Here is a 14136-nt window from a genome sequence, read left to right as displayed (position 1 = left end):
TACTAATACTATCTTTCTGATGCCATGTGGCTACATGTTTATAACTGCATTTCATGAATTAAGATTGGACTGTTTGAAAAATGTATTTTATACTTATATTTTCCCGTTTGTAACCAAGTCTAAATTAAGTCCTTGGATCACGGAGAGAGTCATTGTATATCTAAGCATACTTCACGCTATGTTGTGAACAAATTAACCGTAACTATGCAATTACAGAGCTACAGTATGTTGAAATCCACTTTGGTATCTAACACACTCATTGACCATGTTCTTTTATGCCTTCCTACATTTTCATTAAATTCAAAATGATTTCGATCTTTCTTTAATTCTGATGCGAGCTTTGATATCGTGAAGCATCAAAAGCCCATGTTGAGACAGAACTGTCGGAGCCTCATTATGTAGGGAAATACAATGTTCATATTATCTGCGAGAGAGCAGTTTTTCCTTTAAACATAATCACGTGAACACAAACAACACAAACTGACCTTTAAAAGCAATTCTGTATTCTGCTGAAGGACGAATCGCAAACACTTCAATGTTCATACATGTAACACATGCCCCATTCAAAATCAATTTGTCACCTTGCCATGTATGGCTACAACAAATCTGATTATTACAGTGCTTGTATAGACCCAGCAGGCTTGTGTACACCTGCAGGTCTTTAGGTTACCCATGGATTATGATTAAGAAAACGGTTGGTAAACCAAATCCAGTTTTTGCTGAACAACCAAATTAGCATTTAACTACAATGTAGCTCCCATTAAATTATACATGTTTGACATTTCTGTAACGATTAAAGTATTTCTTTTTTACTTGCGGAGATTAATGGTTCAGGTTCACTTATGGAATTAATTAGATTGAAGTGCGAGAATTAAGTGCAAGTGTAATTAATTCCTAAGAGAGACAATGCCTGTGGCTACAGAACGAAATCAGAAGGATGCAGAACGATCTTCATGAACCAGACTCCTGAAATGCTGGTGCGTCGGTTGAACGGCACGTTTTCCGAAACGCGCACGGTTTTTAATAAATCTCTCTGCAATATTGTCTGGGGCAAAAGCGGTGCGTTCGCCATCGTGCGTCGTTCCCCGCGCCGGACGTGATTAATCTCGCGCCGCTTTCCCGGTAAACCGACGGATTACTGTAACAGAATGTTACTTGACCCGCTGGGATCAAACCAATCCCTTCCTCATGCAGATTCATAAATCACCGAACTCCGTTCGCAACGTTCTCCACGTTTGTGTGGTCTCGCAGTACAGGCGAAATCCATCAGCGAGCCCTGGGTATGAGGAGGACGCGATATGTTTACTGCAACGCCGGGGAAAACGCGGCAACTCGCCATTTCCCTGCTCTCAGGTTCTCGAACAAATCACCGAAATCAAATGGGATGAATATAAAGGACCCCAGTTTAAGCGTATCTACCAATCTGAAAATCGTTTATTATATTTTTTTTTTCCCAAACCACCTCACATGTACACAATAATGTCAGTAAGGGCAAATGCGCTCTCATGCATTTCCAGCAAAATGGAGCACCGATGTAAAGTGTGGCATAATGGGACCTCTCGGTTGTCTGGAAATTCACTCTCCCTTGAACAGCTTGTCAAAAAAAAAAAAGTTTGTATTCAGTGGATGTTTACCTATAAAGCCCATTTTTTCCGGAAAATATATTCTACCTACATTTCCCGAGCCCTCCTCTTATTGGCTATTTGCAGCCTGTGACTAATATCCTCTTTCAGAGCGTTATTTGGCTTTGCTGAATGCCACATGCCTGTGGTGTAGAAAATGCGGTGACTCACGGGGGACTTTTTTTTTTTTTTGTTGATAAAGTTCTCCTTTCAGTCAACTTTTCACTCTCAGCGGCCCCGCTGTTCCCCATTGTTCGCTCAGCCTCCATTTTAAGCGCTGGTTGGCAGCTAAAAAAAAAAAAATAATAAAGTCCTTCAGTAGCTAAGTGTGAGGAACAGAGGGAGCTGCTCACTTACAGTAACCCCGGCCAGACTGGACAGAGGTGACCCCTCACACGCGGACTCCAGCCAACCGACACGGCCATTCATGGAGTCCCCCGGTTCGCCGCCGTGGAGACCGTGCGTCACCGGAGCGCCCGAACTTCCAGTGTCACGGTAATCGAACTGTCTGTCACCCAGGCCGAGGGCCCCGGCGACGGTCTCCCGGGAGATTCGGGCGCGGCGGAGCCGCCGGGTGCAATACCGCGCGACGTAGCGCCGCGGCTCTTTTGCACGTCCGCCATTTTTCGTAGCAAAACCCTTTTTTTCAGGAATCCGAAACGCATAAAAGGGGGGTTTCGGGACAGGGCTTCTGAGAATAAACAGTCACGATGCAGTTAGAGATCCAGGTATGTAAATCATCATATTTTCAGAATAACTGTGGCTTTTGGTGAACCCTTCTGTTCATGCCTTCTATACGGTGCTAAGACACCGGGGACATCACATTCAAATCATCATTGGAAACAGCGAACATCTGCAGCGGACACAGTGAATACTAAATTTTTCCACCTTGGATGGATGGAAGAAGAAAAAAAGAGCAAACACTTAATAATTTCTGAATAATTCCACAATGTTTCAGAGAAGATTATATGAGACTCAGAGGTTGGGCTTCTTTACTGAAAAATATCTGAACTGCATTTGAATCAGTGGGTCCTGTAGACTCTTTATGTCCACCAGTCATTCCGAGATGCATAAGCCCTTTTGCATTGATCTAGACTTACGCAATGAATTCATCCATTTCATTTAAAGCATTCGCTGGAAATTCACAGGAAACATCAAAGATCTTTTATTTTATGGCAGGTAAGGCATACCATTTTGATTTTATCTATACTCTTTTTGTGTACAGAAGAAAGTAAAAATCTTGTTTTCTCCAACAACCTTCAACAGCGGAGGTCCTCCTATGCCACTGTCATGGAGAACGGAGAGCAAGGGCATCCCAGCGACCTTTAAGTAGGGTGAACACACCTCGCATCCAAAAACACTCCTCAATCACCCGCATTTCAAACACCTTCTCGCCCCTGTTCTCCTCTTCTGAAGGGGCACCTCTTCATCTCGGGGGGGTCCCCGTCACGCGGAGATCTGCCTCATAATGCAATCGATACTCCTCCAGCCAAGGAACCGACAGATCAGAACGGCGCCTCGCGCGACTTTAATCGCCGCTTGAAATGCCGCTAGCAAGTACGGCGCAGCACGCTGCAAACCGCAACGCGAGAAGAACGGAGAGAAGTGCCCCTCGTCTCATTCTCTTCTGAGAGGGATGCACTGTATGTATGGCACTGTCAAATTAATGAGGAAGATGCTGACTTAAGCCTGGGAACCTTAGTGCCCTAAAGCTATGGTATATAGGCCAACTGTCATAAGGTCTGCTCTGGTCTGTTCACGCAGGTATTTTAGCTTCAAAAAAAAGAAGAAGGAAATTCCAGTGTGTAATGAACATGTGCATTCCTTAAGGAAAGAATGAGTCGACCGTGACCGCCGTCGAACAGAACAGGAAATGAGCTCACCTTGACCTCCACGTGGGCCATCAGCACAGCGAAGTTGGTCAGGTGCGTGCAGGAGCAGGTGGTGTGGGTCCTGTTGGTGTGCAGCAGGCGGCAGTCTTGAGTCGACCAGTAACCCGTCATCGTCCGCTTGGAGTAACTCCAGAAGGAGCAGTTGGGGTTGAAATACTCCTCTGATTGCTGAGAAAATGATACATAAATATAAATAAATATATACATTTTACACATTCAAGACTCTCTTACTCAGAGCAACTTGGACAGCTTCCATTCTTCTTGTTTATGCATTCTATAAATTCATACAGCAGGATGTTTACTGGAGCGGTTTGGGCTAAGCACGTAGCTCAGAAATACAACAGCTGAGAATCCACCTGAGAATCACACCTCTGAGCTATAAACCAATTTCCTCAACCGTTACCCTCAGGTGCCTGTCCAAACACTCAGCTCACGCAAGTAAACAAACAATCAAGCCGAAAAAGAGCAGAATTAATACAGCACTTAAGAATAATCCTGTCTCTGCGATGCCCTCAATTAGACGGGAAACCCTTGGGTTTGGGAGATTTAAGAGTAAACGATGGACGTAATTTAAGATAGACCCCCCTGACCTGCCATGCTTCCTGTAGATTTCTACACAGATACAAAATGAAAACCTAATAGCCCCAGTCATACAACAGAGTTAAGCTGGATTCCCTTCTATGGTGATTCTTTGCTCATTTTTATTTAATACAGTATCTGTGAGCCTCGCTGTTCTGTTTTGCTGGTGCGTTTCCCAGAAGATCTTCATAGTGTTTACTGTGCAGACATAAGGGCGGTTATTCAAACAGTCTGCCATTTGCTGCTCAGCATCCCAGAGAACCCATGCAAAAGGAATCTTTAGCAATAATAAAGGGTTCCATTATTACTGGGTGCCATGGTGACAGTTGCCCTGTTACTGTTGCCCTATGGTGACAGTTGCCCTACGGTGACAGTTGCCCTGTTACTGTTGCTCCATGGTGTCAGTTGCCCTGATATTGTTGCCCTATAGTGTCAGTTGCCCTGTTATTGTTGCCCAGTTCCTCTCATTGCAGATTTCTGTATTGTACAGTATTTTGGTCAGTGGAGCAGCTTGTCAGTTACTGAGGCACCCTCCTTCCTGCTTACATCATTCTGCCCTTGCATCGATTGTGTGTCTGCATCTTCTTGTATGGTGTTAGTAGTTATGGTAAGCGGGGCTTGGTGAATAGACTGCCCCCCACACCTCAAAAGGCATTATGTGTGGTTGTCCACCCTGACAGTCAACGTTATGTTAGGAAGTAGCATACAGGCACCAGAAGTCTTACACTAGGCAGAAGGTCTGGCTTTTATACTCCATTGAAGCTAATGCTCTATTATAACAGTTGTTTAGGAAAGGCTAGTAGCACGATTTCTGAGGCCAGAAAGTCTTTCCATTTCTTTTTCATTTATCTAATGGACTGCCCGGTATCCATGGTGACATCCTGGACCTTTAAGTCATAGTACAGTGCATATGTGCATGTCCATGAGAGCAGCAAGGGCATCAGCACAGGAAATAAGATGATGAGTAACAGTCAAGTGCACGCTATGCAGGAATACCTGTACTGTCACGTTTAAAAAAATAAAAAAATAAATAAAGGAAAACAAGATAACTCAGTGGAAAATTATACAAGTACTTTAGAGGTAGTTTGCCATTTTCCACAGTAATATGCAGTAAGTTGCTGTTCTGTAACCTTTAAATTTAAAAGAAAAAAAACATGCATTTTCACAATACTTATTAAAGAAAATAACAGCACTTGCCTTAGACCACAAAGGAACAGGTAGTATTTTATTTCACTGTGTGAATTACCTTTATGGAATTCAAATATAACAGTGATACTACAGCAGTGATATTGGCAGCCATGGTATAACTATGGTGATATCACTGCAGTGATACAGGTGGTCATGGTAACACGACAGTGATATTACTGCAGTGATACAGGTAGTCATGGTAACACTACATTTTACTGCAGTGACACAGGTGGTTATGGTAACACAACAGTGATACTACTGCAGTGATAAAGGTAGTCATTGTAACACTGCATATAACTGAAGTGATACAGGTTGTCATGGTAATGCATGGTAATATTCGGTCCCTTATAACCACAGAAACTTTTAAGAACAGCCCCAATTAATCAAATTGGGCGAATCAATAAGGGCGAAAAGAAAGCACGAAACATGGCAGGACTGGATAATGAGGCAGCTTTTAGAGGGCTGTTAAAATCCGAAATAAGACCATGCTTATTTGGAGGAAACACATTCTCAAAAATAACTGATTCAAAAACATCCCTCAAGAAAACCAAAACTGGTGTCAATATATACATACTACATTTACATACTATTATCCAGAGTAAGACTTGATTTTCAGATGAAAGCACTGAAATCCATAACGAGGGGTTTATATTAGCAAGGGGAGCTGCACACGCAGACCCACATGTGGACGAACCACTGACATCAGTCAATTTCGACGGGAGGTTAAGAACGCCGCCACTCGCCATTATCGGCAGAAGTATTGCGGGAAGCCATTTGCGGACCCCCGAATTGAGATAAGGGCAGGTGTGCAGCGGCAATAACAGACCTGACCCGACGCCTGACATTTCCCATTTCATTTTGAAAGCCATAAGCTATCTCTCTCTTTTTCTCTCTCTCTCTCTCTCTCTCTCTCTCTCTCTCGCCTTCTTCCAGGTTCCTCCCACACGGCGCACGGATAGTGCCAAGCAGGGGTCTCTCGGCCTCCCTAATAACACCTCCAAAGCTGGGCTCAGAGAAAAGCCGGGATGTTTTCGACGGAGACGACGGAGACGGTAGATAATGCAGCCTGATGGATCTAATGTCCCGGCTCTGACTCCTTGATCTCGGGGGACTTAGAGAGATCATGTGTGTCGCCGCCTAGGTTACCATGCCCACCCACCTCTGTGCCGAGATCATTCACAATAAATGAAATAGCACATTCAACTGCCTTCTGCATCACTGTATGAATCTCAGTCCTCTGAATGAAAATTGTTGGCTTACCTGGCCTATCTATCTATCTATCTATCTATCTATCAATCAAAGTATTTGCATGCGTGTAAATCATGTATTCATATACACTATGCACAAACGATACAGTACTATTGGTGAGCTAAGCTTGTGCCATCACCATGAATTTAACACTGCAACAGAACTATTGATCTTGTCAAAAGCTTCAGGCTTGATTAAAATCAAATTATCAGGCAAGAATGCAAATGTGGATTACACATTCCAAAAATGAGAGGTAAAAAGTGAGGTCTGGTATGAGGGAGCAGGAGGCCGGTGTTTGTGTTTTTCCCCCCTATTCAGCTGGATGTAAACGAATGAGGCTACTCAGCACATACCTGCAGGTGCTTGAGTGTGAAGAAGACAGGGTCTGTCAGGTAGACTTTGTTGCTCTCCTTGTTGATCGCCGCGGTGATGACGGGAGAGTTGACAATAACAGAGTAGTTGGTGGACAGGGCCTCGGCTCCCAGCTTCAGGCTGGCGTTCTCGGTGGACAGGTAGGCTCCCAGGTGCTTATACAGAACAAAAGCCATCCTGATCTCTCCTGCGGACACAAGAGAAGCCAACGGGAAGCCTTATAGTTTCATATCGCTTTACTCCCCAAGCGGACAAGGTGGTGACACGACTGCAGTGGCATCTATTTTTATAGCAGCGTTGTTCGATGCAAAGCTCGCGTACATGGGTGTGACAAGTTAAACAAGATCTGCTCAATATTATCTGGTAAAATACCTATGATACATGAGTATTTGTGGTGTGTGTGTGTGTGTGTGTGTGTGTTTGTGTTTGTGTGTGTGTTTGTGTGTGTGTGTGTGTGTGTGTGTTTGTTTGTGTGTGTGTGTGTGTGTGTGTTTGTTTGTGTGTGTGTAATGCTAACTAAAAATGGCGGGAGTCAACTCCGACGGGCGTGTCTCGCGAGAGCACTTTTGGCTTTGGCGCTGGCGCACCGCGATCGCCTTCGAGACGGACGGATTTGAAATGGCGGGAAGCCGCGCGCTTCAGGCCGCCCTGTCAGGAAGTCATCATCGCCGCGCTGCCGGCTTCGCACAAAAGGCAACGTTAACTGGATTTCACTCGGGCGCTGATATATGAAAGGGATCCCCCGCTGTGGCTGGGCGCCCTACTCCTGATGAAAGGAAATCAGTTTGTGGAAATGCGTCTGAAGTGCCGCGTGAGGACCGAGAATGGGGGGGTGGGGGTATGGGGGGGTGGGGGGGGCGTTGAACGGAGCACGGTAATTCGGTCAAATTCGCTTACGAGCGCCCGCTCCCACTCCCGTTACACGCGTGCTAATTCAGCCAATCATTTGAGGACACCGATCTGAGTGCAGCGGGAATCCACTCGGTTCACATCAACGAATAAACAAGCTCTCCAAAAGCTACGGGAGGGCCGGGCGCGCAAAGATGCCATTTTCTACCCACAGTCGTGTAAAAAGGCAAATTATCATAATAACACAAATCAACGTGTTTAAAAAAAAAACAAAAAAAAAAAAACTGAAACCTCATGCCGTTTTAACGGAAAGCGTATCCAAACTGCTGACGCTCAATTGGACGAACGCACCGTTCCTCCCGTGTTGCTTCAAGGTGTTCCCGGAGAGCTGGATGGAGTTCCCTTGTCCACCGCTCTGAGGGAAATTCACGTTTGCCAGATTCCCATCCGTGCTCAATCTGGCCACTTCCAACTCTGAAAATAAACACATCATTTAAAAAAAAAAAATTATTCTGTTATGTCTGAAAATAACACACATAACTACCACTTTTACTGCAATGCCACACATGTTCAGGAAGACCTAATAAAAATGAAAATTTATTGAATATAATGCACATTTCCAGTACAATCTATAACAATCAAGAAAGAAAGAACCAACTCATCAGAAGACATGTCTGGCTATGCTGCATATTTTCTGTTATTTTCTGGAGAGCACAAAACGATCTTTCATATTTAGATCCTTTTTATAAATCAATAACTAAGATGTTCCACAATAAGCTACATTTCTAGTGTCATCCTGCAGTGCACTTAAATCAAATGCTGATTTTGAGTCATAAGACCTACGTCATCAGTTTAGCTTTAGTTTACTTCATCCGTGCGTGAGCGAGCACAGTTACATAAACTCTTAAAAGCCACATTTAAGCCAGGAATGCAAGATGATTTGAGGCTTTTGAATGAAAGCAAGGTGAGGCAGGTGCAGAAAAGAATTGGAGGGAAGTTTTTTTTTTTTTTTTTTTTTTTTTGCTAGGGTTGCCAAATTTACAGCGTCAACGGTAAGGTTGCCAGATTGGTGTTTAAAGGAAGAAGCAGTAAATAAAAAAAAACTAAAAAAGATGTGGATGAAACGGCTGACGGGACTGAGGCGCTAACAGCATGAGCAGATGTGATAGCCCCACCGCAATCGCTTTAAAGAGAAAGAGGAGGCATGCAGATCTATTGCCGAGACCTGCTCTAATCCATAATGCTAAGAACAGCAACTGTGAACCTCAGCGGGGAACTTTACCACTAGCTTTTTAAAATTTATTTATTTATTTTTTTCCACCCTGTAGTCATTTTCAAGCCAAGTTTAACCTCTGGCAGACGTAAAAACACAGAAAGGAAAGAAAGGGACATCGTCGTTTTTCATTCTACGGCTGAACCTTACTGCAAGTAACCTGGATAAAACACGCTCTTAAAAAAATGCATTAATTATACTTCAGCTTAGCACCGATGGTGCTGTACTCCGCAGCATGGCACGCAAGCCGAATTTATTTTTTATCTGTTCAATTCTGTCATACAAGTCAAGGGTTCTTCATCTGAAACATTTCCCAGGATTACTGACAATTCTGCATTTGGGCCAGAGACGTCTTAGTCAGAAGCATATATTTAGATTTAATCTTCATGCTGGAGCCCATTGAAAGGCTTAAGACCGGCTTTTAGCATGGAGAGATGATGTTCTGCCTGAAGCCACATTACAGGCTAGTTTAAATAACAAGATAATCTGAAAAAATCTGTCCACAGGCAAGATTAGCCGTGAAGCAAGGATTCAAAACACAGAACACACATAACACCGCTATAAACCAGTTTGTACCAGTTTGTTTCCAGAAATACAGACATTTTTTGGCCAACTCAAGTATGCTGAAAATAAATAAATAAACAAATACATTTTAAAATGTAAAGAAATATCTACGTAGCAGTTTCATGCTCATGTCAGTGGATTCTAAACCAGTGTAACCCACATAGCCAGAAATTTAACAAGCATGAGTTCTACCGAGAACATAAATGAATAAATAAAATAAAATAAAATAAAATAAAGAAAATGGTTTCGGCTTCAGAGAATCCATCACAGCACACGGTGCGCAGCGCTACATCAGAGAGCTGTGGCATGTACAGGCTGCCTTCCACTCGGGAGTTCCATGATAAACAAAGCCCATCACCCAGCACAGCAAACGCAGGGAACACAACCGAGGGAACAGAGGCATGTCAGCAATGCATCATTTACCTGGGTAGTGTGATAAATAAAAAAGTAAATAAATAAGAAATAAGAAGCCTGCACGCACACATGCACTCACTCGCACACACACACATACACACATGCATGCACACACACACACACACACACACACGCGTGCACACACTCACACACACACGCGCGCACACTCACACACACACACACACACACGGGATGGAAAACGAAGGCTTGAAAGCATTTTGCCATGAAGGCCTAGCAGGCTCTGGATCTCTTAATGCCAGGATAAATTGAATGCCAGATGCAATAAAGTCCACTTTATTAACTGTGGGCAGGCTGCTCCTGTAACACCAGACCTACATTAAAGTTACCATGGCAGTCTTTGCTCCACCACAACCCCCCCTACCCCAAACCCCCAACTACCACCCCACCTCTCCTGCCCCTCCCACCTCCCCTGTGCCCCCCCCCCCCCCAACCTCTCTTGCCTCCCCACCCACCCTACACCCCAATTTCACTGCCTCCACTCCTTTGACAAAATGAAATACATCACATTACTTTCCAGTAGATCCTCAAATACCTCTCATCGATAATTAAATCTCCATTATGGCTCAAATATGCACAGGCTTCTTTTGTTTATCTGTGTCTTTGTTTCCAAACATCACGTGTCCTCAGGTGCACATCACCACCCCTAAATGACTGATCACTGACAGGTCAACTGCTCAATAACAACCGTTGCTAGGAGACCGGAAGCATGTGTCAGCATAATTGCTAAAATAAAATAAAAACTATTAATGCCTGAAACATGCAAAAATAGCTATATATATAATGTAATAATGCAATAATGACGCTGATGAAAACTATTTCATCAAAACGTCAGAAACTATTTCAATCTGGATGAATCGTCTGGCACACTCTATATCAGCTCAGATACACCGGCAATAGGATTAGAAACTTGCTGCGCGGGGAGCTAGAATTGAGTCTGGTGGCAGGATGTGTCAGCCTGTGGACCGGTGAAGTGCTAGGAAATAGTGTGGCAAATTGCCAGGTGACCACCCACAGGAAGCGGCTGATGAACAAAGACAGTCTACAACCCAGAACAATACCAAGATATCTCACACAGTCCCTGCCCCAGGCAGAGAACGTATGTGGATGAGCCATATATGTGACACACGCCTACATGAGCTGAATGAATATCACGTTTATTGATAATGGATATCATATTTAATATTCTCAATCTGCACCCTCAGGATGAATTCATATTTGGAACTATATTTACAGATGGGTAGAAAAAGTCAGATTCATTATCATGATTATGTTAGCATCTGGATGCAGTAATATTTCTGATCTGGCCAAGTGCATCTTTGATCACAAAGTGCCATTTTTTCCAAGCTATTTTCAACAAATAGCAGATTATTATTAAAAAAAGCTATATTTAAATTTAAAAAACAACCATTTTAAGCAACATGAGCAGTGGATAGATTTGACAGAATGTCAAGGACACTTTGTGCATAAATGGATCATCTTTTTTTGTGAAACTAGACAACAATTATATTTGGCTGTTGAATATTTAAAATGTTTTCGTGAGGCACTGATGTTATCAGCATTGACATTATACTGTATCTGAAAATAAATACACGACTAAATAAATAGCTAGTTATGTTGAAACAGGCAGAACTGCTAAGAAAAAATGAAACATAAAACATGGATAATATTACTTCAACATGTGAAGTCAAACCTAACATTCACCCAACAAATTTCTCAGAATATCTTTTTTTTTAACTTGGCAAACTTAGCTGTCAAGCTCTTGACAGGGCAACTAAAACCCAAAAGAGGAGGACTTGCTTTCAGTGACACAAAGAGCTTTGGAAATGATACTAGGAAAACTGCTACATAGTATAAAAGAGATTTGATCGATTTTGAATCCTGTTAAATTGTTTTAGTGTTATAGTGAGTGGCGTGAACAAATATGCTTTTTATCACCAGCCGTAAACCAACCGTTAACTCTAAAGGGTCTCCTTCAAAGTGCACTACCCAACAGTGGTAACAGTGAGTAATGGAAATAAAAGTGAGGTTTACCCAAGGACGTTGACAAACAATTTATAGGCCCGTCAGCACCAAATCTCAGAAAAGCAAGGAAGTTCAGTAGAAATTTATGAAGTTTTAGAGCGAAGAGAGCGAACATTTTCATCCGGGTGTGCATGTTGTACACGTGCTTTAATGTGAACATGCAAACTGTCGCTCTGCGTTCGCCTTGCGTGGCGCATCGTGCTGACCGCGATACAGCGCCACGTCGAAGCCGTGCCGCCATTACCGTTAAAATAAAGACCATGGACATCCACCGAGCCCAACGCTAGTATTAATAGCATTTTTCGTTCCGACTCCGGGTCAGAATTTTGTGAAGGCGCGGCCTCAGAATTCACTATGCAGGAAAAAAGATGCAATAGCAGGCTTGAGCTGGAATTTTTCCAAACTGATTTTCTTAAATGCCCAAAGTAATCATGTTATGGCAGTTAATGAGAATTTTTCCAGTGAGAAGGGATGTTTTGTATTGAGCAGGGATGTGGGGAACAGTCTTCAATTTCATAAAATGACTTACGCAAATTTACAATCATTTACTCAATTACTTTTGATACATGTCATAATTTAGCAGACAGCAAAGGCTCCATAAATCCAAAGATTAGCAGAAAACTAGAATATATCTTAGCAACTAGGTGGAAAAAAGGTTAAAAATGAATGTTTAGTCCACTGTTTGTCTTGACTGTAACACTTTTGGCACACCATGGTGAGGGCATGATAAGTCTATTCCTCTTTTTTGTAGTATATTTCAACTACGAAAAAACAATCCCAATAAGATAAATACAAACAGCAAAGATTTTATGGTCAGACAGTCATGGTAAATGGATTGCTTTTCCGACAAAAACACACAAAAACAAACAAATGAAATAAAAACAAACAAAACTACATTCCCCTGGCATTCAACTTTCCCATCATCCCCTTCTGACAACACTACTACCCCTCCCACTCCAGTCTCCATCAGCCATTGGGCAATGGGAGTCCAGAATCATATGGGCAGCAGTTCGTTCCATTTCAACTTCAATTCAATTCAATGACCATCACAGAACACTCATCACAGAACATTATAGCCACTTTCAGTTCCTGAACTGAATTTTAATCTCCTGGATTGACTGAACTAAAACCCCAAAGGGGCAGCGTCTGGACTCACTTATGTTATCGTTGTCTGCCCTCACGATGTCGGTCTTCAGCAGGTTGTCGGCCATGACGAAGGCCCCCTCCTCCACCGTGTCCAGCAGCATGGTGGCGGCCCTGAGCTGGTCCGCGGTGTTCAGGTTCCTCCACGCGGCGTGGGCCTGCGGCTGGAGGAGGTTGTTCACCGTATCCAGCATGGCCTGCGCGAGAGAGACATCTTTAGCCTCAACACGCAAACTGAACATTTATACCCAACATAGCCTGTGTGAGAGAGACATCTTCAGCCTGAACACTCAAACCACACATCCATACCCAACATGGACTGCGCGAGAGAGACATCTTTAGCCTGAACACACAAACTGAACGTTTGTACCCAACATAGCCTGTGTGAGAGAGACATCTTTAGCCTGAACACGCAAACCGCACATCTATACCCAACATGGACTGCGTGAGAGAGACATCTTCAGCCTGAACACGCAAACCACACATCTATACCCAACATGGCCTGCGCGAGAGGCATCTTAGCTACGCGTCAAACTGCGTTGTACCCAACAAGCCGGTGGAGACTCTGCCTGGAAACCAATGACGTTTGTCACCAACATGGCTGTGTGAGAGAGACATCTTTAGCCTGAACACACGAACTGAACGTTTGTACCCAACATAGCCTGTGTGAGAGAGACATCTTCAGCCTGAACACGCAAACCATATTTATACCCAACATGGTCTGCAAGCCTGAACACTCAAACCACACATCTATACCCAACATGGACCGCGTGAGAGAGACATCTTCAGCCTGAACACGCAAACCACATGTCTATATCCAACGAGGTCTGCGATCCCGAACAGGCAAACCACACATCTACACTCAACATGGTCTGTGTTCTCACTGAAAATTTAGGTGACAGAAAAATTAAAAAACTAACAAAAAAACAAAACAAAACAAAAAAAAAAC

The 14136-nt window shown here is 43.3% G+C and overlaps 1 protein-coding gene across 18 annotated transcripts in view; it reads right to left on the bottom strand.

The window, feature by feature from the left end:
- Window positions 1-14136, bottom strand: part of LOC135259947 (adhesion G protein-coupled receptor L3-like) — a 220635-nt gene that overhangs the window by 40416 nt on the left and 166083 nt on the right. For all 18 annotated transcript variants that reach the window (XM_064344915.1, XM_064344917.1, XM_064344920.1 and 15 more), the window contains 4 exons: window positions 13201-13384; window positions 8102-8224; window positions 6883-7088; window positions 3506-3682 (listed from right to left, as the gene is read on the bottom strand). In XM_064344915.1, coding sequence (XP_064200985.1) covers window positions 3506-3682; window positions 6883-7088; window positions 8102-8224; window positions 13201-13384 — 690 coding nt within the window. The remainder of the gene's footprint in view (window positions 1-3505; window positions 3683-6882; window positions 7089-8101; window positions 8225-13200; window positions 13385-14136) is intronic.

Source organism: Anguilla rostrata, chromosome 7 (genome assembly GCF_018555375.3).
Source record: "Anguilla rostrata isolate EN2019 chromosome 7, ASM1855537v3, whole genome shotgun sequence".
Classification (NCBI taxonomy): domain Eukaryota; kingdom Metazoa; phylum Chordata; class Actinopteri; order Anguilliformes; family Anguillidae; genus Anguilla; species Anguilla rostrata.
The sequence above is the reverse complement of the archived record's forward strand: the minus strand, read 5'-3'. Positions and strand labels throughout refer to the sequence as shown.